The 18,960-nt window shown below is 36.8% G+C and overlaps 1 protein-coding gene across 21 annotated transcripts in view; it reads right to left on the bottom strand.

The window, feature by feature from the left end:
• Positions 1-2,206: 2,206 nt before the first annotated feature.
• EML1 (EMAP like 1) overlaps positions 2,207-18,960 on the bottom strand; it is a 122,647-nt gene continuing 105,893 nt past the window's right edge. For all 21 annotated transcript variants that reach the window (XM_023927591.2, XM_023927592.2, XM_023927594.2 and 18 more), the window contains 12 exons: positions 18,759-18,893; positions 17,206-17,305; positions 14,978-15,132; positions 13,567-13,692; positions 13,173-13,304; positions 11,801-11,868; positions 10,183-10,271; positions 9,557-9,654; positions 9,348-9,435; positions 9,069-9,164; positions 4,046-4,176; positions 2,207-3,759 (listed from right to left, as the gene is read on the bottom strand). In XM_023927591.2, coding sequence (XP_023783359.1) covers positions 3,634-3,759; positions 4,046-4,176; positions 9,069-9,164; positions 9,348-9,435; positions 9,557-9,654; positions 10,183-10,271; positions 11,801-11,868; positions 13,173-13,304; positions 13,567-13,692; positions 14,978-15,132; positions 17,206-17,305; positions 18,759-18,893 — 1,344 coding nt within the window. In that variant the 3' untranslated portion in view covers positions 2,207-3,633. The remainder of the gene's footprint in view (positions 3,760-4,045; positions 4,177-9,068; positions 9,165-9,347; positions 9,436-9,556; positions 9,655-10,182; positions 10,272-11,800; positions 11,869-13,172; positions 13,305-13,566; positions 13,693-14,977; positions 15,133-17,205; positions 17,306-18,758; positions 18,894-18,960) is intronic.

Raw genomic sequence — 18,960 nt, 5'->3', positions numbered from 1 at the left:
AGTAGCTGATCAGTTTGAAAACCACAACAGAGAAGCATTACCCAAATACATGCTCGTCATTCTAGACAAATATGACAGTCATACTGTTGGAGTGAGTATAGGATCCCAAAATCCCATTGCTAAATGACACAGAACAGAGATAAAAAATCCCTGCCATAAAAATATCTCAAAATCTAAGAACATGAAAGAAATTACAGGCTGCCCACAGACAAACAGAGACAATAGAGAAGCAATGAGACAGTGCTGGTCCCTCGGTGTCCCCACACAAGGAGGCGGGAGGTTCGGGTGAAAGGGCTAAAAGCAGATGCACTCACTGATATCCCAAAGCCCAAGTCACAGAAGAAGTGGGAACAGACACACAATAAGAAACCAGGAACACAGCCCCAAAACTATCAGAGAGGTGGTCAGGGCCACTGGCTTTATGAGCAGACAAGGGCAGCAACTTGTGCCAGTCATGGAAAGCAGGCCTGGAAGCTGAAGAGAAATGAAGGAAAGAAATGAGAATTGAAATCAAAGGAAGTTGAAGGAGAGTATCTCAATGCTCGGTAGACAATAGCAATACACAAAAGACATTAGGAGATTAGTCTCTTCTTTGAGCAACACTGCACCTGCTGCAGCCAGCATGAGGGGAGGGAATAGACAGAAGCAGAAGCCCAGGTGTGTCATCAGCCATGGACTTTAGACCAGCCTTATGCTCCATGGTAGGGCAGGAAAAGAGAGCTGCTGCAGACAGAGTGTCAGGTAAAGAATTCAGGTGAGAGAATAAAATACAAAAAGTTTGGGCATAATTATTTCTTTATTTTATTTTGTTCTCTTTTTCTTTTAAAGTGAAAGTGAAGACACTCCTGAGAAAGCAAATAAATACAAGAACAAAGGGACAAAGATGGAAGAGAGGAGAGCTGAGGATTAGCTATAACAATGGCAAAATTGTGTAGAATTTCCTGGATAAAGAAAGGAGAATCATTTTAACAGTCATCAAACGGATATTTGGCTTAAGACATTACCCACCATTTGCCAATTCAGCTAATACGTTTATCAGGTTTTCGTAGAGGAACAAAGACACATTTAACAGCAGAAGTTAGAGGTGCAGCAGAGGCACAGATGGGATGGGATTGTTGAAAAGCCCTTTGATCAGTAACCCTAGGGATGAACTTGCAGTATTCCTCATCTATTTCTTCTAAAGGATAACAGTTTAAAATGAAGAAAGGGATCACAAATACTTTACTATATCCCGAGAGTAGCACCATGTGAGAAGGATGAAAAGGGAACAAGCCAAGCCAATTTGCAGCTCCTGTTTTCTCTGCTACAAGTAATGACAAATCACCAACAGTTCCAAAATTAGAAAACCTGAAAGCACCCCATTTGCAAAAGCAAATTTAAAAACAAAGTTTAAAAATCAACAAACAGAAGATATTGTGGATAACCAAGCAGCCAGACACAATGAAAACCTGTCACTTGTGTGTTATGGACTCTTATGACTGGATTAACCTTAGAAAGGCTAAGGGTATTGTGCCTCAGCTTCACACACTTCAAGAAGAGGGAGATTAACATCAGTATTAGAAGAAGATGTTCCAGTGCTTCTCTGGCCATTTATTTTTCCACATTGAACAGCTAGATCAGAAGGTGAGGAAACAGGCTTCTTGTCTGCATTAGTTGCTGTGTCCCAGCTGGGGTCTGCTTATGGCCACAATAACTCTTGTGCTGCTGCACGGGATCAGTGTAAGCAGCTGGGATCAAGACCTCTGCCTTCCGTGACAGTGCCAGGTAACATCAGGTTAAAGTGACCTTGAAACCTTGGCCTTCAAAGGTCTTGCCTGAGGACAAGTTCCTAACACAGAAATCATCAGGAGCTCTTGCCATGAGCATAACTGAGCAGTGGAACAACATTCCACCAGCTGAGTACCCAGAAACATGAGATGTGTGCTGGGAGGCAGGACCAAGGCAGTTTGTAGGTGAGAGCATGTGGTTTATCCTTCCCTGCTGCAAAGCTGAAGCTTTACTCTCTGAGTATGCATTGTCATTATGTCCCCAGGGTCATGGGCACACATAAAATTATGTACCCCAAAATCTAGATTTTACTGCCAAATATTTTCAAATGCATCTCTAATCGAGAAATCACAAATGTGTGTTGTTAACTAAAAGCCTGTCTCTTCTATATCATGCTTAAACAAAGACACCTTACTAAACAGGAAGAATGCATTGAGAATTGATTTTAATACATGTTTATTGGTGTCCTGCACTTTCAGTGTAGGAGGTTGGAGATGTAATAAAAAAGTTTCAAAATTTATTGGTTCAATTTCATTTAAATCACTCTAAACAACCAGTGCTTTAGAGTTCAGAGAATTAACATTTACTGTCAGTTACAAGCAAAATTTTAATATTACCTTTTTTGAGTCCACGTAGAACTCCTCTTTTAAAATTCTTCAGATACATTCCTCATAGTAAACAATACATTTCAATCTGTGTCACAATCAACATTGATAAGGCCTTCTTAACCATTTTATACCACCTCCACTGTTACTTAATTGCAAAACACAATCTTATTTCATACTATAAATACCCATCCATGCACAAAACACAGGGGCCAGAAGTTACACATTAATATTTCATGTAGGCTTCCAAGTCTTCCTTTAACCTCTGCAGGTTTATGGTACACTTATAAAGATATCTTTAGACTTGGTCTACTTGGTCTTAAAATACAAATATACAATATCCATAAGCATAAAAAAGTAAAGCTACATGGCCTTACCATTTGTTATGAACTGCTAAAATCTTATACATGTACAATATAGCATCATGCTGATTAATATACATATTAGTTAAATATATGAGCCAATAATGGGGACGTGGCCTAGCTTTATTGGTTTGTTTTCAAAAAGAAATTTTTCATATACAAGTAAAAAGATTTTTAATTTAAACTCATATGGACTACCTGAACCACACAGACATCTGTAAGCCCTGCTGAGAAATTCAGGTCAAATTGGGACAAAGCCTGGTGATTCATTGGAAAAGGAACACAACTCCTCATGGGTGACACCCACGGTGTGCTGCTCCCAAGAGAATGCAAATTTACCAGCATTCACATTTTCAGGTCTAAAGCACTAATTCTTGCATCTTACATCGCAGTTTATACTTTTTGTATCTATTTATCAGCCTCCAGCAGAAACAGTTCAGTACCTTGACATTGTCATAGATTTTTCTACATAAGTAGATATATAGTACAAAGTGTAGATAGTGAAACGAATAAGCACATATATACAGTCTTTGAAAGGCATTTTTGTGACCAGTTTAGCAGTGTTTATAGAAAACATTTAAGATAGTCACATTCTGCTGATACCACTGTATTGCAAACTGTCAAGCCACATTTCTTATATTAAACTTGTACTGCATTGTATATTGTACAACAGAGAACAATCAATCTTAAGGTGTGACACATTGAAAAAAAAAAATACAAGACTGAGTAAGGTAACCAGCACAGGGCTTAATTTTCCTGAGGTTTGTAAGAATTTTTTAAACAAAAATCACAGTGACCAGGCTAAACTGCAAACATACTGTTAAGTTTTAAATATACAGTTTATACATAAGTTCTGTGCATGGTCGACTCAACTGTGTATGTTCATGCTGATGTTTCCTTTAAATGACTCGCCACTGCATGATACTTGTGTCCTTTCCTCCTGTGGAGATGAGATGGGTGTCTTCACAGAGAAAATCTACATTAGTTACATGACTACTGTGTCCACCATACACATGGCTTGGAGCCTAGAAAACACCACATTAGTGAGAATAGCAGCTGTCATAAAAGCATCTCGTTAGAACATGCATGCAACAATGAAACCAAGGTATCACATCTTTCTATTAAGTATTTTAATATTAAATTAACTTTTAAATTTAATTGCTGTCTCAATCAACGTTAAATAAATCCCTTAGATGTATAAATACTCTCATTCTTCCTGCTTTGATGTGCTTGGGTTTATTTGTTCATAGGAAAACAACATTTAATGCATTTGTGCAAAGTACAAGAGCAAATTTTTGGGAAATGGCTTACCCTAAACTGTGAGCATGGATATGAGAAGAGATGTACTTTGCCAAAGTCATCTCCTGTCGATAGCAGTTTTCTCCCATGGGATCGACAGACAGCGTTGATATCTGTACCATCTGAACCTTCAGGCCATACACCTGAAACACAGAGGGACTAATTAAAGGCTTTTATAATGGAAATAAAAGTGACAGCCTAAGTTTCTGTTAAAAATATTAATAAAGGATGACTTGTTTAAGGAAAAGAAAAACCTATAAAAATAACTGCATCTGACTCAGAATGTGTATTTCCATACCAGCTAAACTCCAGATCCTAATAGGTAATCAAGCACATAAAAAACTGCTTTATTCCCTCTAGTCAACAAAGTGCTTTTTATTCTGAGAAGATGAATTTTGCTGAATTACAGTCGTGTCTGAGCCTGAAAGAATTTTCATATGGTTTTGTGGAAAAGTAAGTTACTGCTTTTATTTTCTCTTCTTCTTATATAAGAGTTAACACACGTTTTTCATATTATATGGGTGTGGTTTTTAGACTAGAGTGTGATCAAGATGTAATTTCTTTGTATTACTAAAGTCTAAAATCTATGAAAAAAGACGTTATATAGTTTAAATTATTATTTATTAATTAATAAGTCCCTTAAAAAGGAACTGAACCTACTGTAAGGTTTTTAAATGCTTTTGTTCTACTGTAAGTACTTCTCTTCCTTCCCCACATACTCTTTGATGTTCTTGCACAAAGTAGTGTCCTAAAATCAAACTGTAAGGTTCAACAGTGCAGAGACCATATCTGTGCACCACCTCTTTAAAGCCTCCGAGTACTTGCCTGTAACAAATTTCAATTTTACTAAAATCCTTCCAGTTACTGAAATTTCAGGATTTTGTACACAGTACTGCAGGGATTTTTTGGTTAAGATTTTCTAATTTAGATTTTACCTAATCCCTACTCAACATAAAGGGCACCAAGCTTTCAGAGACCACTGTCACCTTCTGTTATCCTGCGTGTTCTGCCATTATGACTTGGCAAAACCCCTGCCAAGTCTTGGCTCTGTGATTTTCAGTGCCTGTCTGTTGCCCTGAGAATCAGGCCTTTCGATATTGTTTTCATAATCTCTAGCCACTTTCCCAGGAAGGTAACTATAAACATAGGTGTTTATACATTCCATTAAAGATATGCCTTTTGATGGACGTCTCTCACTGCCAGTGTGGTTGGGAAGGGGGTGACCTGACTATCCAATCCCTGGTCATTGTCGGAAAACTATAAATAGTGAAAGAACAAATAAACTCTTCTTCCTCTTTCCACCTCAAGCTGAGTCCGACAGTGACACCTGTCCCCATGTCACCTGTCCTCTGCAGTGTGCCCCTGCAGTGTGTCCCTGCAGCCCTGTCCACTCGAGCACATGCTCCTCCTCTGGTGCTGCTGCAGATCAGGGTGAGAGAGTTGCCATTCCCCTAAGAAATCCTGAGGCACACTCCAGTTCCTCCTTCTTTGGGATACTTCTAACCCCACAGCAGGCATTTGCCATGCACTGCTATCCTTCAGTCACTGGGATTCTTCCCAAATATAGCCTTTGTATCACTGCACAGCAATTCACCACCAGGAGGTGATTCCATGTCTTTATAAGGAATTAGAAATTGCTATAAATAAAATGCAAGGTCTGATTTGTAGACTGCTCTTAACTTTCCTGATGTGTGTGGAAGCACTGCATTGCTAGATCAGGGATAGTGAAAGAGGCCCAAAGGAATGGAAGCTGCAAAGAAACATGATAATTGCTACTCCTGGAATTATGAATATGCAGAACAAGGAGATGCAGAAAAGCTTTTTTAAATATCTGCTTTGACAAGAAGAAGGCTATATGAATATCAAATGCTAGCTGAAAAGAGGCAGGAGCCTTCCCAAGAGGTCACTATGACAAGCTGGAAATAACCCCTGAAGTAAATGGTTAAAGAAACAAGACTGCTATTTTGAAATGGGGAAAGGATAATAATATGGTTTTTCTTTGAATCTCTTGGTTCTTTCAAAATTTATTCCATTGCCTCAGTTTTTCTGAATATGCAAATTGAATCCCCCTTGCTGAAAAAGTAGTCCTTTTTTTTTTCCCATCCTCTACAGACCTGTAAAAGGCCATTTCCTTTTTCTCATTTGAAGACTGATGCCATGCTATTTTCTCCTCCTCTTCTCTAGAATTCATTCATTACTCTCTTCTCTCAGAACAATATTTAGATGGATAATTAATTATTCTTGCTAGTCAGCACATTATCTGTTGGTCCAATGCGCAAAAAACAGCAGCAGCCATTCCAGCTGTGACTGAAGCCAATACTGATAAATGGATGATTTCATTCTTCAGCTTCACATTCTGCATGACATCCCTTTCATTACACATCCCACTAATGTATCTTCCTTTCCTACAACAGCATAATGCTGTTGACTCATGTTTAGTTTGTATGCAAGAGTAATCTGATCCTTCTGTACAGATCTGCTCTCATCTGTTCTGCATTTGTACAACTGGGTTCTGCCATTCTAGTGAGGAGCCTCCTCTTTGGCTCTATTGAATTCCTTCCTTTTTTCATACCACTCTGCTGTTTCTCGAGACAACTTGCTAATCCTGCAGCTTTACACCACCTAAAAACTTTACATGCTGATTTATCACGCATGCTATTAGTAAATATATTCAAACAAACATAAAGTTCAATTTACAGTGTTCTAGTCGGTTTTGAATACAACCAGTCTGAGCTCTGCTTTGCTTGAAACATTATCAGGCTTTGTAGAGTATCTTAGATTTCTTCTGTTCCTGTCCTTGACCTCAAATGCTATTTTTTTCAAAACTGGACATGTGCTATGAACTGATACCTTACTTGTGTATCCAGCAGCACATGGCTCTTGAAAGAGCTTATAGATCAGTAAGTGTTTTAAAGTCTGTGCTCCTTCACATTTATGTGTTTGTGTCACTAAAACATCCTCCCTCAAGCACAATTTTTTACATGATATTGATTTTCATTTGAATCATCTCTAAACTCTTCCAGACTGACTAATCTGTTCCCATGCTCAAAGACAGGTGTTCAAGGGACCAGTGTTCCCTTTTCCCCCTGCATTGGTTATGCTGATCTGCATGTGCTATGCATAATTTGGGATTTTTATGTGGTTCTACCAGAGAGAGGAAACATCCCTAGTTTCAGTCAGCCATAGCTACTGAACAATCAATACACTAGAAGCCTCACATCCTGGATGCTGTGATTGCAGTTTCTGTGTCCAGTGAAGCAATCCCAGTAAGCATGTGAAGACTGTTCTAACTGTCTGCTCTGAGGCCCCAAAGTACAGATGGACTTCCAATAAAAATGGTTTGGTTTCCAACTCATTAGCTATGTACTTCTTCAATATATTATTCTAGCCACCCTGCTCTTTAGCCTCTCCATATAGGCTCTGAAGGTGTAGATATATGATCCTGCAGATATTGCATTCATTCTGCAGTTTCTCAGTACTTTGCCTGTTCTCTGTGAGGTGTTGAAAATAAGTACTAAAGGTCTCATGATGACAGTAACCAATTGTTTTTACCGATACAACGAGGTTGATCACACTCAAATACTTAGAAAATACCTGACTTATTTCAACTTTCAAAACTACTCCTTCCCTACTGAAAGCAGTAGACATTAACTGGGTTTATCATCAAATTGTAGTACGTCTTTTATTAAAGAAATATTTTTAAAGTGTTGGGTTTTGTAACACTTCAGCTTTAGCAATGTCATCTCTCCTCCCCCCTCCGTAGATTATTTCGTCTCAAAAAGCTGATCTGTTGCAAGGAATGGGAAGAATCCCTCTCAAGTGTGATATGCCTCTCTCCTCTGACTTTCTATGCACCAAAAGCAGCCCCAGATTATAATAGCACTGTATATTGCAGGAGTCTGAATTAAAAAGTAAGGAACCCTCACATAAAGTATTTACTATCTCAGAGTATCTGAACCTGTGATGTTAAATGCAAAGACTTTGTAGCTCTGTAACTATGTGTAGGGTGTACTCAAACCCCAGAAATATTTTTATAGTTCCTTAAGGGCCTCTATCCCTTAAATGAAAAATACATTACGCCAACATGCAGCCAATCTTCCAGAATTTCCTGCTTTTACTTAATCTGCATGCTGTGATATCCAAGTGATATCCAAGCACTGCTTGTCAGCTAAATGACAGAAAATTTGAACGTGTTTTCCCAGCATACTGCTACTGCCATAGCATCTTCAGGCACTGAAAACATGTCCTTTATGGCTGCCTTCAAACACATCACTGCAATCTATTCTACTTGAAACATGGCTGCAAATATTCCTTGCTTACCACTTATACTAAACCAGACCCTTCTCTGAACTTCTACCATGGCTTCCTATTTCCTCTTGAGGACTCAAGAGTTTGAAGCTTCTCATACTCAGTGTTTGTAACCATCTATCCAGTTCTGCACATATTATAGAATGAGTACAAGGCTCCAGACTACGCTGGGGAAACTGGATCCTTCAAAACTGGCAAAAGAGAAGTCCCATAGAAACAAACCATTAGATTTTGTTATATTTTTCTTTTTAAATAAATTTCTTTCACTCCATTTAATTGCTACAGGCTGTATCACAATGCATGATAACTTCTTAATGAGAAAGACTTATCAATTTTGTGTTTGCACAGTAATCAGAGCAAATGGAACCAGTTCTGGTAAGGGGATTCGACCCAGTAACTGCCTAAATACATGACAATTTCACAGAACTGGTACTTCAAATTAAAAATTATGAGAAGCTGCTCTACTGTGACAGAAAGGGCAGTATGTGATTTTTTCCTTATCACCCACTTATGTTCTAATGATATTTGTACTTGCAGCTAGCAAGAATATTAAATCAGAATCTTTCTGGATTGAAATAAGAAGACAGATTGTAATAAAAATGGCATAACAGAAGTTCTGTATTTTTCCCTGAATTATGAATAGTCATGTTTCATAAGCAAAAGTTGGCATTACAAGTGTTTGTTAATAAGAAGCATGGTAAGAGCTTGTAAGAGGAAATATACTTACCAAAAACATGGAATCCTAAAGTACAGGTGTAAGTGGCCCATTCTATATCCCTAGTTGTTTCAACACTCACAACTTGTTTACAAGCAGAGGGGATCCCTACAAAAGAAAAATACCCCACTAACAACATATTTAATTCTCAGATCATATAGATTTCTGATTACACCAGATGAATTAAAACATATGGTTGATCTTGGCAGTTATATGGTCTCATTTAAATTTTAAATCTGTATTAGACTGACTGAACTTTGCACTAAAGGACTAAATATAATTCTTACTCACAGTATAAGATTTCATAGTCTCCTGAATTAGACACAAGATATTGTGAATTAACAGACCAATCCAGATGAGTAATGAAGCTGGAATGACCCTACAAAAGAAAAAGTATTGTATTAACTGCACTAATAATGTGCCACAATGTGACAACATTAATACAGTGCTACAAAATGCACTTTGGGTGTTGATACTTGTGGAGAAAAAAGATTACTTACTGAACATTTGCCAATTCTAGTGTACTTTCTTCCATTTTCACTTACACCATATATATAAATACAGTTGTCATGGGAACCTATTGCTAAGAAGTTTCCATCTATAAACACAAAAGTGAAACTGCAATTATTCCTATAAGAAAGAGCTTAGGCTAATCTTAAAAAGTTTATATGTCACAGACAAGAGGAACTGTTCTTAAAGGCCTTGATACTGAAAAATGAATAAATGAAATCATATTTTTACTTTTCCAGTTGCATGTTGATGTATCTATCAAGACTAAAAAGCAGCAATTTTATACTAACAAATATTACTGTTAAAAACACATAACATTTCTGGAAGCAGCTATAGTCCATTTCAGGCTAACCCAATTACAACAGCCTGCAGAGTTAAGTTTTGGGTTTTTTTTCCCTTCTTCACAGTGAAACCATATTGAGTGTGTTGGGGAGGGAGGGAAAACAAAACCAGAGCTTAAGACACCACCCATAAAGTCCTGCCAATGTTTCATGCCACACTTATTTCCAACTTCAGTATGGCAAGCAGAGACTTATTTTAAAACAAACCAACCACTAATTTAATAAAAAAATTCAACGTCTTTTTTTTTTTTCCCAGTAAATAAATGCTCTCAAACCTGGTGAATAACGCATTACAGACAGCTGTTCATTTCCATCTGTGTGTACAGTGACCAAGTCTTTTGTTTCTGTGTCAAACACAAACCACCTGTTGTAAACACAGAAAGAGGCCAATAAATCATTCCATAAGGAATTTAAAGTTACTGTGATCTTGACCAGCTTCTGTCAAAATAGCATAAGTTTTATACCAAGAAGAGAAAAACAGCAACTGTAACTTAGTTTGGTCTATTTTTACTTTAACATAAGGAGAGTTTCCTTCACATCTTTTTTAACCACAAAAATGTTCAGGCATTGACCCCAATATCAGATTTTAGTGTGTTTTAATATATCATGCATAAGAATAAAGTAAGCATTGCCTGTGATGTCCCTTCTCCTTTAAAGACCTTCCTGTGTGCTATGCTGATGTTTAAATTGATGCCTGCATTAAATCCTAGGGCAAGGGAAAACACAAGCAAGCATCAGGACCATTCTCTTCTGATAGAAGAAATAGATTAATTAATTAATTAATTAAGTTTAAAGTTAATTAATTCATTATTGTTTCCATAGTTTTATTTAATTAATTAATTTTAATGAACCAAAAATTAGTTTGTGGAAACATGTAGAAAGAACAAAGATAAAATTTACATTTCAATACTTGCGTCAAATTACTAAAGACAAAAAGAAGATTCCTGTCAAAGCTTCTCCTTTTGTTTTACTATATTTAGTAAATGAAGTACATTCAGTAACAAAAGCAAATCCTTTATTTAGGGCTGATATAAAATCTGGAATAACCTACAAGCTTCCTGTATGTTCTCAGTGAACTGGAACTCTTTTCAGTACTAACAGCCAAGTCTGCCCTCAAGTGACATTAAAGGAGAGGGAGAAGTTAAGCAAAGGCAGTCCCTCCTATGAGAGACAACCACAGATAAACCCAGCAGCTGCCACTGATGTCACCAAGGGCTCAACCTGCTGTCTAAAATACTCTCCTGCACCTCAGTTTCCCCTGCCTTGTTTATCCCTCACACTCTTCATGCAGAACAAGTATCTTCATGTGCATTTTTACACTAGGTGTAGCACATTCGCTAAATTTTTTAAAGCCTCTGGTTTACTGCATTAGGGATCACAAACCACTTGTTACATTTTCCAATACACAAAATGTTTCTATGTGATTTCTTCCATGCAGCCCAAAGGCCTTGGAGAAAATTTCCCTCCATATCTGCAAAGTTAGCCCACTATATCAGACTCCTTTGTCCTCTCCTTTTTCCCAGTGGACACAAAGATTTAACATTTAGGTCACTGGTATGGTGACAGTACTTCCCATGCCTGGTATCAGAGCTAAGCTAGACTTCCTGCCCTCTCTAAATGTCCCCCTCCCACTGATCTTACACTGTTTCTCTGCCACGGCAGAAATCATCTCTTTGTTCATGCAACACTCAGCAAACACAGGGTGCTGGCCCAAGCCGAGGGTTTCTAGGCACTAAGGCAATACAAATAAATTTCATTGTGACATCCAAGAGAAATCAGTAGGGAATGAAGATATGTCATTGCATACACCTGTAAAGTCAGAACATGAACTTGGATACGAGCTGGAAAAGTCAGTGTTTGTTGGTGCCCAAGGTGTAGCTCTGCACCTCTTACCTTCCAGTCAGTGTCCCTACTGCAACAACAGATGCTGAAGGATGAAAACCTGAAGACTGTGCTGGATCCTGAAATGTTTCAGAAAGAAGCACGTTTTTTTATTAGTCCAAGTTATCAAGTTATAACAAAAGTACAATTCAATTATCTGCCTCTGGAACATAGTAAAACTATCTTGCTGATTTTTAGGAGTAATTTTTTCTCTTTCAGTATAAACTTGAGGGGTAAAAAAACATTTTTAATTAATTTAAAAATTATTCAATTAACTTCTTTTCCATGTATACAAGGCCACTGTTTTCTTTACTATTGAAAAATAATTTGGCAAGTAATTTCTTAACAATAACATGGGCAATGACAGCTTCTCAACAAATCACAAAGAAGAGATAAAAATAACTTTTTACACTAGAGCTGACCACAGAATTAAGTATCAAAGCTGCAGTTTACCCACAATCTGAAGGACAAGCAAGTCCCTTATTCAATAAAGGTATGTGGCACTTTGCAGGAGGGATAGAGCCTGACTCCTACACACACCGACGCCTTTGTCCAGCACCTGTCAAACTGCAGCTCAGTGGGAGATTAAGGGCCTAAACTGGGTTTCTTATTTGGATGTACAATTTTAAAACATTTTACTTTATTAAACTCTAGTGTTTTTCTTGCCATTTCAATATATGCCTAAAAGCAAGGTAAGCATTTTCTTTCTAATACTTGACCAGTTATAAAGAATGAAGTCCAGAACTTTTCAGGTTATAGCAGAAAATATCAATATAGCTTTTTTTTTTCTCCTCATACCATTAAAATATAATTTTTAAATGTAAGCAAAAAACCCAGTCCAGTGATCCATTTCATGCAAATGCTTGTTTCCTTAATTTTCTGTATTTTAAAACAGTATGACATTGAAGCTCTTTCAATAAATCTGTTGACATTTTTAGTAATTGGTAATTACTAGACCTAGGGACTAGGTGGAAAGGATATTCTCATTAATTATAAGCAAGTGACTAATTTAAAAGAATTACTAACTCTAAAGAAAATTTCAGAGAATTGCTGAGATGCAGGATTTCTATGCACAGCTTCTAAAACACTACAGAATTCCTGAAAGGAAAATTTCCTTGTTTTTTAAAGTATAATTTCACAGCAAATGCTAAGATAGTTCATTGAATAAACTAGACATTCAAACAGTGCATTTAATCTAACTTGAACTCAGAATAGCAACATTAAAAAGCTTTTACATTGATCTCTATGACAAAAACAAGCTAACATGAAATTATTTTTTCCCTCAAATTAATATTTTAAGGTATTTTTAAGCAATAATCTTAAGAAAAACCAAAATGACTAGAGAATTTCCGTAACAGGAGAGCTATATTCAATAAATTTGTACCTCTATAATCTTGTCCCAGATAGGATGGTGAGTGGTTGCGTCCCAGAGTGTAATGTGTTTGTCATGTCCACACGTGAAGAACTGAGGCTTAGAGGAATGGACTGCAAGTCCCCAAAGCTCATCAGTGTGACCCTATGCAAACAGAGATGTTTTTAGACAAGAAGGACAGGCCATCAAAACTAAACATGTTTAAACTGTATTAAAATGACCAAACTATATTAAAATATTCCAAAAACATGGTAGCTTTGATAGATACATATTTATAATGATTCTTATTGCTGCAAGTAGTGTAATAATAAATCCAATAGATGGATATTCGTGAAAATTAACTTCAAACAGGATATTTACTGCTCTTACACACTTAGAAGTGTTCCTGTAAGGAAACCCAGCTTACCTGGGTAATTGGGAAAAAATCTCCTGACAGCGTGCCCTGTAGGACAAAGTTTCTTGTGGTTCCTATTAATACAACGTCCCCTTTTCCTTCTGCTACTGTTCTTATTGGACCAAACTGCTCTGGAATCTGTGGTCATAACAGACAAAAGGAGAGATAAGTCAGACAATTTGTCAGATATTGCCATTTTGAAAGATATGTGGTCTAGTAAATGTGTTTTAATAAATATTGCACAGTGAAGGAATGAAACAAATTGTTTCAACAATTTGCTGAATTAAACATGTACCTGTCTTGCAAAACTTTATAACAACTTGCATCAGCTCAGTGGCTTCTATAACTCTGCAAGACAAGACATTCTTATCTACAGAATACTCAGATAAACCAAATATTTCAAGAAACACAAAAGGTTCCCTCATGCTGTGTTAATTCAATAGTATTTAATTGAAACTGTGAGATCAGACTAAGCATTTCTACTTAGAGCATTCTCTTGCAATGAATGTTTCTTTAACTGCAGCCTAGGTTCTGAAAGAGCCAGTGCAAATCTCAATATTGAAGTTCAAGGGGAGATGTGAAATAACAAGGAATACTAGAATATGAACAAATAGGAGAAAATGGACACCACAATTAGAAACAGCACAAGAAGCATGTCCCTTGTTCTGTGTTAAAAACTGAATTACAAAAAAACAGACATGCCATTCCAGTTGCATATATGTTTGCAACTTTAAATATTATTATTTATTATGTTATGGTATTATTATTTAATATTATAGAGTTGAAGCCCTTCCTCAGACTTTTCTGCTGATTCTTCTCTTACATTCAGTATGTAAACAGTCAAAGTATTTCTGTCCAAACAAAATCTGCTTTAATCTTTTAAGTTCCTACATAGCAGCTAGAGTAATTTTTCAAATTTTATTTTAATTACATTTAAAAAACAACATCAACCAAGAAATTAATGAAAAACTTTAAGTATTAAAACCCTCAAAAAATCCTCACATCATTTTGGGGAAGAGAAAAGTACAAAACCACTTCAATACTGTAATACTTTGAAGTTAAACATTACATCACATTATTAAATGCAAAAAAAGGAAGAAATAATATGGGAAGATATGAACATGAGATTTATTTTCCAGTTACCATAGAACTTAGAAAGAAAATACTATGTTAATGAATAGGGAATCACAGGAATGACCTGAGGACTGAAAATTTGGGGTGTCCTGTACAGGGCCAAGAGTTGGACTCGATGATCCTGATGGGTCCCTTCCAACTCAGCATATGAAAACATTGTATTTTACCATTGATCTGATTTTCCATAGAATACATATTCATAAGAAAAATAATTTATTAAAAATGCTGCTCAGAGGAAAAGAGAATTTCATTTTAAGCAGCAGAGTAATTTCAAGGTAGGCAATATCACCTCAGTTTTGTGAATTTTTTGGTAATTTCCATTCCAAGATATCAGCTTTCGGTCTTTTCCACCTCCTGATACCAGTGTGCCATCTCGCAGCATACACAGTGCAAATATTCCACCCTCGTGTGCTCCTTGAACTGCGTGGCTTATTCTGTTGGTACCTGAATAGAATTTAAAAAGGCATTACTACTGAAATACTCAGCTTAATAGCTCCTTTCTCCCCATTTATTTTCTCGGTTTCTCTACATTCTCATAAGGATTGCATTTAAACAGTGACAACAGTGGGCATGGGGTGCTAGGCCAAAACACACAGACCCACAGAAGAGGCTGGATTAGAGCATCTTGTGATATATTCTCTCCCATCTCAAAAATGAAAAGTGTACATATTCAGTCTAAGTCAAGGACAAACTAAAATAGGTTCATTTAAACCTTTCAAGGGGGTTTAAGCAAAATAATTTGACCTGCAGTAGCACTACATACCTTAGCAAAAACCCTGTAACCCAGTCACTTTTATCCTCCAAAGATATTCTACAGCCTCCAGATCCTGAATTTGTACCAAAGTCTGACCAAGCTAGAGGTCCTTGTGTATCTGACAGAATGCACTGATCACTCTCCAGAGGAGCCTGTATTTCTTTATTGATGAGCTTGGCTTGTTCAAGTAGCTTCTTAGTCTAAACACCATCAAAACCAATTACATTGGAGTAAGTATCTCTGATTTGGTGAATCATTAATATTATTAAGTACAAATAAATTATTACTAGTGATTCTATTACTGAAATGTGTACCTTGCATCAAAGCTTGATGTTTAGCACAAGTGAGGAGCTGATCTAAGTTAGGAAAAAGGAATTGCCTGTTCCTTCATCCATGTCTATAATGTGTCAGGTACAACAGATTCCTATCAAGAGAAGTTTTTGTTAAGGGTACTCTGACCTGGTGGAAGCAGCCCTCTCTTGCACATAGAACTCTGAGCCAAAAGTAGTTAAGACTTAGAAAGTACATTGTACTGAGACAGAAAAACAAGCAAAATATTTTTGTCCAACCTTAAAGAATGGGCAGAAGTTGAGATCTTGAGCATACTGAGAATTTATTTCTGGGAGAAAGGGCAGAAACTGCTTGCAGTCAAGACAGAAATTAGTCTACCAGCATGATGGCAAACTGGCCCCTGAGCAGTTCACTGTCCCTGTCTCCCTTGTCTGCTGGCAGTCCAAAATAACAATGAAGAATAGGGACATGGGACAGTGCAATTTCTAAAGTCAGCTTAGAAGGAAAAGTCTGAAGTGCCTTTCTTTAAATTATCATAGGAAAAAGGAAAGAGAAATAAATGAGAAGCCAAGTTGAAAACACCATATCCACTCCTGTCCTCAGCAATGGAGTGGCCAAGGAGATAATTAGCTGACAGTCCTTCATTGGAAAACAAACCTACAGGAACAGCTCAGTGAGGCTCAGCTATGTAACTGATTCACTTATTGTTTTCAGGGTCCTACCCCTTTGAGTAGTATCTTGGGAGAAAGCACTGAGTAAACAGGAAAAAAGCTGTCATCCATATCCCTTCTTCCTTAACTAATAAGGCCTCTTTTAAGAGATTCTCCTTATTCCAATGCATGACATCTCAGGCACTAAGTAAACGTTTAGGATGTTGCTGCTGTTTGCCCTCCAGCAGGCGTTGGCTTCTGCTGCCTAAAGAAAGGTCTCTTCTTACTAGAAAATGCTTTCTAAGAAGTTCTTTCTATCCATCTGTTCCTCTGAAATAAAGCTGAGGAATTCAATTAGATCTGAATACATTTTAGCTTGACTTCCTAGGAAAACAAATACTGCTATTTGTTGTCTTTTTTAAAACGTGTGTCAATTGGCATAATTTCTGCAAACAGTAGAGAGGGACAGGATAGGAGACTGGAGAGCATCAGTTACATTAACAACGTTTCTTTCTATACAGTGATTAAAGAACTTTTCTTGGCATCTCTTACATCAGTAAAAGCCCCACATGCTGGCACAGCTCAGTGGTTCAGTATTTGACCATAGGGAACATATCTGATGGAATTTTGTGCTCTAGCAGTTAGGTATAGATATTCTTTAGCTTCTTGTATAAAGGAATCCAGGCACAATCTGCTGGATGGGTCTTGGGAAAGAGCTCAAGATAAAACAAAATTTATTCTTTTTGAACTGAGGCTCTACACTCAATTCTACACTCAGAGTCCAATATTAAGATAGAAGTTAATAGTGAAATTTTATCTTACCTTTCCCCCAAACCAAAATGTTTCCACTTGAGTCTCCTGTAATAGTATCACCATTTTCAGAAAAGGTCACACACAGGACAAACTTTGGCTTCTCTTGTTTCTGCATGGTTATGAAAAATATACATTCACAGCAACACACAACCCATGGATTTTAACTTTATGCACTTGGTTAATTTACTTTAGCCTTATACTTTAGCCTCTATTATTACTTAAATAACTACAAGAGTTAAACACATTCCTGCAGTCTAAACAGAACAATCTGTGTAAGGGCAGAAGATAAATCAGCTGAGGTGTATGGCCCAATCCTGCACCCTTTAATTGCAAGCTGGGGATAGAGTGAGTGAGAAGGCCTACCAACATCTAACACATGACCAGGAATGTTTTGAGATAAACCAAATCCCCCAACTACTGCAGAATGCCAAAGACTTTGAGTATTTAGAAATGGCCACAGTTTCAAATAAGCTTTATTATTGTCATTCTTAACTCCAAAGTTTATAGGAGAAAAAAAAATAATACTAGAGGATTTGGCTATAGTGTGAGAATTAAGGAATCATCTCTTGAAAGAAGCCTAGCTTCAGTAATGAAACCCCTGCATTTAAGACACTGACAGCAACTAAACAATTAAATGTGTAAGGGAACAAAAACATCACTGGTAGTTTCCAAGGACATTATGCATTCCTTGCTGACAACCTATGTGTATGTTCTCTTCCTCCCCCAAACTAAGAGCTATTCTATTCTGGAGTCACCGCCCTTTTCCAGCTCTAACCATCATCAAGACCAATAGATCCAGAACAGAGAGAAAAATCCTTTAAAAATGCATGAAAAATAAAATGTAAGAAAATTTATATGCATTCTCTCAGCATGTCCCCCTGATTTCACACAAAGTATATAAACTGACATTGTAAATAGCTGTTCTGACTATCCTTAGGAACCACAACTCCACAAGCTGTTAACTAGCAGTCACTGGAGTTATTTCCAGTCATTGGAAACATCCCTCATTTGTGCGTGCAAGTGCTGTACAGCTTAAACCGAATCAAAACCTTGAAATGAAAATGATATTTACCAAATAGTGGCTAGCTCAATCTGTATTTGAATGACATTTATGCATTTGTCTGAGCAGAACACAGAAAAAGGGAAGAAAATTCATACAGACGTATTTTTATGGGGTCTTTCCTCTCATAAAATAAAAATCTCCTCCATCACTCTCTCTCCTTTTTTTATTTTTTTATTTTTTTAACCTGAATTAATCACAGAGAGTTCTAAGGTAATTTTATTTTGTGCAGCTTGGGAGGGTGAGGGTATGTAGCAAAAAGAATACAGGAAAAAAAAAAAATAAGAGGAACAATGGGTAATTGAATTTCAAAATTTTAGTGTAGAAGTTTTACCCATGGAAAAGTTCTCTGTGCCATACCATGAATGCCACCTGAGCTTCTGCAACATTTCAAGTTTCATAATGATCACTAGTTTTTATTTACTCAAACCTTATTAAACCTTACTTCTGTATGACTGTATCATTACTATAAACATAAAATTAGAGAAATATTTTATTTTACCTCAAATAATCCTTGCTTTTTGATAAGGGAATTCCCTTCTAGCGTCCAAAAATAAAGGTGTGATTTTCCACAAGTAACTATTATATTTGTATCAGTAGGGTGAAAATCTGCAGCAAATACAGCCTCATTAGAGCACTTGGAAGGAAAAAGAAAAACATTGTATCAAAATCTAAAATGCAAAGGAAAGAAAGCAATATTACAT

Source organism: Cyanistes caeruleus, chromosome 6 (assembly GCF_971803275.1).
Source record: "Cyanistes caeruleus chromosome 6, bCyaCae1.hap1.1, whole genome shotgun sequence".
Classification (NCBI taxonomy): Eukaryota; Metazoa; Chordata; class Aves; order Passeriformes; family Paridae; genus Cyanistes; species Cyanistes caeruleus.
This window is presented reverse-complemented; position numbering and strand designations above follow the sequence as displayed.